Here is a 6,035-nt window from a genome sequence, read left to right as displayed (position 1 = left end):
CAAGACCTTACAAAGTCATACAACAGCAAGACTAAAGCCACCGTCTAAGTAACAACTGTCGCTACATCTATCCAATTGATGAAGGGCGCAAATAGTTTGGGCCTAATACCAAACAGACATCGCAGCCAAACATAAACATCTAAGACCTGAGGTCCCAATCAGGACGCCTGCCGGGTATGGGGTACCTACCAGTCCGACGCACTCCTCAACCAGGACGCCTGCCGGGTATGGGGTACCTACCAGTCCAACGCACTCCTCAACCAGGACGCCTGCCGGGTATGAGGCCGCCGCAACCACCTTCCATTAATCCATTTTTAGAGTTGTACTGTTGCATGTACCGTGTCAGGTCTCTCTGCCATCGACGCCACCACGACGCCCGACAGCGTCGTCCTCCTGCGCGAGTCCATGCTCCCACAGCGAACTCCGAATCTGCACTGCGCCACGCCATCAAGATCCGTCGCCATAAGTGTGTAGGATGAAGCACCGCTCCACCAAAGAATCTGTCCTCTGGTCCCTCAATCACGTGTGTACCTCCAAGAATGACGCCCCCAAAGAAGGAACGACACCAGAGCGCCGCCGTCATCCGATCATCCGGTCTAGGATTTCCCTCAAAGATAGCAGAGAGTGGCCTTGAACTTCTCCACGGCGATGCCTACAATAAGGGAACGGCGCAGATAGCACCGCCACCACCGGCCTTAGCAGACGCCGAAGGCAAGTTTTCACCCAGGTCAGTTCGAAGGGATCCAACTCTCGTGCATGGGCCGCCGTCACCACCAGCACCACCAGGCAGAATCCTGGAGCACCAGCAGATCAGCGAGCCGCCGGCACCACCACATCCAGATTGCCGGCCACGCCGGGCCGCCGCCATCCCCTGCGCCGTCCAGGTCAGAGACGGAGCCGCCGCCTGCACACGTCGGAGCGCCGCCGAGAGCCCAGCGCCTGCCACAGCTTGCCAAGGGCCGCCGCCGCGCACCCCGAGCGGACTCCCACGCACACTAGGGGAAACTGTCGTCGCCCCCAAGCCCGTGACGGCGCCCCGCCTCCAGCGCGCCGTCAACCACCGCCGTGATCCACCCGCGCCAGATCCAGCGAGCCGTGGGAGAAGAGATCCCGTCGCCGCTGACGCTGACCGGGCTTCGCCCGGCAGCGCGCCCTGGCGGCGACGAGGAGGAAAGGTCGAGGGAGGGACGAGGACGCGGCGGCGCTAGGGTTCCCCCGGTCGCCATGCAGGGGCGACACGGGAGGGACACGTCTCTCTCATGCCCATTATCTGGCTTAGCTATGCTCGTCTGTACGTGCTCTGGTGAGACACGGGGTGGTGGCACCCCAGTAGCGCCGAGACAGAATTCTCGAGGCGTGCACGTCTCCAGCTTTCGCCGGGGAGAAGAGTTTGTTCACCTGCAGCCTGCAGGGCAGCAAAACTACGTGCATCAAAGATTCAGAGTGTACTATATGTAATACTAGTACTTTATTTTTTGGCCTACATTATTATTTGATCATTCATTCATCATACCTCTGTTTTGGGTTGGCCGACACAGCACTAGTTTGTTTAACGGATAAGTATCAGTTGGCATGTCCTCTAGAAAACAGTTTCCACGTCTATTCTGCATTTTTGTAGAGGGTTCTACTATGCATTCCGTCGGTGCCCCCATTTTAATACTCCCCGGTCTTGATATATTCTCTAGATAATCCAAATTGTACTATTCTATTGTAGAAAAGCTTCCTTTTCAAAAACAAATAAATTGGAGTATCTGTCGCGTGGAACGTCCAGGCGTGTAAATCGCACGACAACTGAAGGGCTAAGCACACGTGCTCAACTATCATCACGACATACTACTATGCCTGAAGGTTTTGACACCACTGTAAAATCACAGCCCCAGAAAAGTTTACTGAAGCCAAAGCGGGTCCTGTTTGTTCCAAGGTACCTGCAGAGAGTTCCTGCATATCAGAAGAACAAAATTGCAGTCACCCCGCTACCTGCAGACAAAACATTCCCGAACCATATCACCATGTTCAGATCTCCAGTTGACCACTCAACATCGACAGCATAGCTAACACCAGCGCAGCGCCAACCCCGGCCTGTACTTCCAGGCTATAGTTTTATACCATCCATCAAAGTACCATGTGCTATAAATACGTCTCGCCTTCGTAGAGATTCACCAGAGCCTCCATCGATCAGGTGCATTTGTAGCAAGTCCATCCTGTAATACACACGGTCGAGTTTTGCCGAAATGGAGCCCAAGGCGGCTGTTCTCGTCAGCGCATTGCTTTGCCTGGCGCTCTCCCGCGGCGCGCTGTCCCAGAAGGCACGGGCCCCGATCGTCGAGACCCCGGCGCCGGCGCCGGCCCCGCGCCACGTCGAGCTCGCCGAACTGCTCTCCCTCGCCGGGCCGTATGGCAAGTTCCTGGAGTACCTCACCAAGACCGACGTGATCAAGACGTTCCAGAGCCAGGCCAACGACACGAAGCAGGGCATCACCGTCTTCGCGCCGCAGGACTCGGCGTTCGCGGCCCTCAACGAGACCGTGCTGTCCAACCTCACTACCCACCAGCTCCGGTCGCTCATGCTGCACCACGCCATGCCCAGTTACTACCAGCTCTCGGCCTTCTCCGCGCTGGCGGCGGCGAGCCAGGTGTCCATGTTTGCGTACAAGGTGAACGTCACCTACGCCGCGGGCACGATCGGCGTCGTGTCGGGCTGGGCCACCGCCAAGCTCGCCAGCAGCGTGTACTCGACGTCGCCCGTCGCGGTGTACGCGCTCAACAGGGTGCTGCTGCCCAAGGAGATCTTCCCGGCTGCCCCGGAGATGGCGCCCGTGCCTGCGCCGGCGCCGGCGCCGGGACGTGGGGGTAAGGCGATGGCTGACGCGCCGGGCGCCAGCGAGCGTGCTGCCAGTGACAATGCGGACGCCAAGAGTTCGTCCTGCCGGGTCGTTGGCGCAGGGAGCCTTGCACTTGGCTACGTGGTTCTGCTGGTCTCCGGGTTTTTGATGGTGTAGTCGGATAATTCTTTGCATGCGTTGGCACGTGCCATGAATTTTTATTTCCTTCCGGAAAGTGTTCGTAAATTCATTTATTCCGCCGAAATGGTGTACTACAACATAATGTAAATGGCGCACATCATAATGTATGCACTGCTTGTATGTATTGTAGAATTATCATAAACATGAGACATTGAGAGCAAACAACTTTATTTGGGAACGTGAATCAACGTCTCTGTTTTGAGTTACGTTCTGAAGAACAAGAGCTCTGCATCGCTCCGTCTTTTGACACCATCCTGCATCGATCCTCTTAACCGCCTGGAAACTAGGAAGCTAGCCGAAGCTCTCGCCTCTGCACAAAGAACGGACATACGTCAGGCCACGTCCTCACTGCGGCAGTTGCACGATGAAGCTCGTGGTTTCGTTCCTCGCCGCCGCACTGTCCCTATCCGTTCCGCTCGCCGGTGCGCACCGCCCGCTCGCCGATGAAGTGGGCCCCCGCGCCAACCTTACCGAGATCCTGACGCCAGACCGGCCCTTCCAGACCTTCTTCAGGTACCTCAATCAGACCAACCTCGTGGAGGTGTTCGAGAAGCAGGCCTACCGGACGCACCACGGCATAACCATCTTCGCCCCCGCCGACAGGGCCTTCGCCGCCGTCCACCCGTCGGTAACTTGATTTTTCATCACACAAGAAATAATCATACTATCGTCTCGATCTGATACGATGTTGGCAACCGTTGCAGGTGCTGTCGGGTCTGAAGAAGCACCAGCTCAAGAACCTGATGATGTACCACGCGCTGGCCAAGCACTACGCGCTCAAGGAGTTCGACGGCCTGAGCCGGGTCAACCCGGTGACGACGCTCGCCGGCGGGATGTACATGGTGAACGTGACGTACGACGCGGGGGCCATCCGCTTGCTGTCGAGGTGGGCCAATGCCAAGATCCTCGGCACCCTGTACGGGGTCGCGCCCATGGCGGTGTACGAGATCGACAGGGTGCTGCTCCCGGAGGCGATCTTCAGCGCGCAGCCCCCCGTGGAGGAGACCCCGCCCGACGCAGAGCCCGCGGCAAGCGCGCCCGGCGCCAAGGGTGGCAACGCGACGACGCCTGGAGATGAGGCGGATGGGAAGAGCTCTGCGTGCCGGGCAGCGGGTCGGCCCACGAACTACGTGGCCACCGCCGTGGCGTTGTGCGCCGCGTCGCTGGTGGCATTGTGAAGTGCGCTACTAGCCCATACATGCAGGTGCAGTGAATTCCTCTACTGACTGAGATTAGCAGTTTATGTTAGGGCTAGGAGTTAAACGATGATATGTTGACGTTATCGGAGTGTGAAAACGGCTGATTTTCTCTCAAAACAGGCTTGCGCCCCCCTAAATTAATATAGCCAACATCCGATATAGCCAATGATAGATGCTGGGACGGAAGCAACACAATCACGCCAAAAAAAAAAGAAACCAAAAAAAAAAATGCCAACCACGGCAATCGACAAAAACAAAGAAGCCCCGCGATCGTTGCACCCTCCGGAGATCTCCAACCAAGCTCCTAGACTCCGAAGCGCTGGTACCAAACAACACCTCCAAGAAGTGACGCGGCGACGACAGACGGTGCTGCCAAGGGTTTCCCCTGGTACGCGGCGAGGAGGAGGGAAGGGTAGCACCCGACGCCCTCCAGGAAGGCCCGGCGACACCCTCAGGCGCCGCTGCGTCGGTGTCGGACAAGCGGACAGGGTTTTCTCCTGATCCCAACCATCGTCTCAGGCGCTCCGGAGCACTCCACCATACCGCCCACCACCCTGCGCCAACACAATCTTGACGTCACTCACGCTGTCTCACCACGTCACTGAGAAGTGGTGCGTGCACAGCGAAGAAGAAGAGTCGGGACTAGGGCCAACAGGTCCACCAGCACGCGGGAGGGCCCGACCTTCACCGTCATCAACGGTAACCAACCGGAGGCAACAATAGGAACATATTGTCGGCGTGGAAGCATGATCATCCATGGGGCATGGATGCCCCTTTGTGGTTCGTCAAGGGGACGATCACATTGCACAAAGAGCAGAAACTGCAGGGGCAGTGCGGCGGTGCACACCTCTCTTTTACCCAGGTTCGGGCCACTTTGCAGCGTAAAACCCTACTCCTACTGTGGGGATTGATCTGGAGGAACGCGAAGACACGACATGCTCAAGCTCGGCAAGGGTGCCTCGGGGGGAGCAGCGTGTGTGTACGAGTGTTGGGGGATCTAAAATTTGAATCCTTTGCTCCGTTGCCTCGGACCTCCTTTTATAGCTAAAGGGGTGAACATAGTGGCAAAACAGTCATTTTAGTGTGATTAGATAACTAACAGTGCTATCATACCTAACTCCAGCAGTTAGTACAAAGTGCATTAAATGCACTTCTAGGTGTCGTGCTGAGGTTGAAGCCCGGCAAGCCTGCCGCGCCGCTTATCCATCTCTTCCTTATTAGCATGACACGCCTCCTGTACGGGTGTCAATAAAGCTAATCTCCTTCCTTCTATGCTAACACGTGCTCGACTGGATCCACCTGGTTATTTGAGATCTTGACACCACATCGATAAGTGACTTGGGTGCGTTGAGGTGGGGCGGTGGCGCCTTGGCGAGAGCCTGCCGGCAAGGAGCCTGGCGGGATCTGATTTTGGCTGCCCCGGCCGGGGCTAGTTAGTCTTCAAAGGCGGTCTCGACCAGGTCGGGCTCTCCTGCCCGGCAAGGGAGGCCTCCTCAAGGTGATCTCCTTGCCCACTTGCTCTTCTTAATGCTCTCCTTGAGTATAACACGCCCAACGGGCCAGTTTGCTCGAGAAGCCATATTGGTCTGTGCACCGGTTAAGGGTAAACAAATACCCTTGTTTGTGTACACCGATAGTAGCCCCCTAGCCTGAGCCACAGGCGCCGCGAGCATCATTGGGTTAGGTCCACGCAGTGCACAGACACGCGGCGAAGATCCTCTGCCCATGCAATGATGATTTTACTAACGTGTCACCACGCATCCATCCCACGCAGTTACTGCGGATAGTGGAATCGTGGTTTTGGAGCGGTTAC

General features: G+C 57.0%; 1 protein-coding gene across 1 annotated transcript; it reads left to right on the top strand.

Annotated features, from left to right (window-relative positions):
* Nucleotides 1-2,177: 2,177 nt before the first annotated feature.
* Nucleotides 2,178-3,191, top strand: LOC119367933 (fasciclin-like arabinogalactan protein 7). The gene has a single exon (XM_037633306.1). The coding sequence runs from the start codon at nucleotides 2,232-2,234 to the stop codon at nucleotides 2,997-2,999; it is 768 nt and encodes a 255-aa protein (XP_037489203.1). The 5' UTR covers nucleotides 2,178-2,231; the 3' UTR covers nucleotides 3,000-3,191.
* Nucleotides 3,192-6,035: the final 2,844 nt, after the last annotated feature.

Source organism: Triticum dicoccoides, chromosome 2B (genome assembly GCF_002162155.2).
Source record: "Triticum dicoccoides isolate Atlit2015 ecotype Zavitan chromosome 2B, WEW_v2.0, whole genome shotgun sequence".
Lineage (NCBI taxonomy): Eukaryota > Viridiplantae > Streptophyta > Magnoliopsida > Poales > Poaceae > Triticum > Triticum dicoccoides.
The sequence above is the reverse complement of the archived record's forward strand: the minus strand, read 5'-3'. Positions and strand labels throughout refer to the sequence as shown.

What these genes read in the sequence shown, in the direction of transcription:
- LOC119367933 (XM_037633306.1), top strand. Translation starts at nt 2,232, where the DNA reads ATGGAGCCCAAGGCGGCTGTTCTCGTCAGCGCATTGCTTTGCCTGGCG.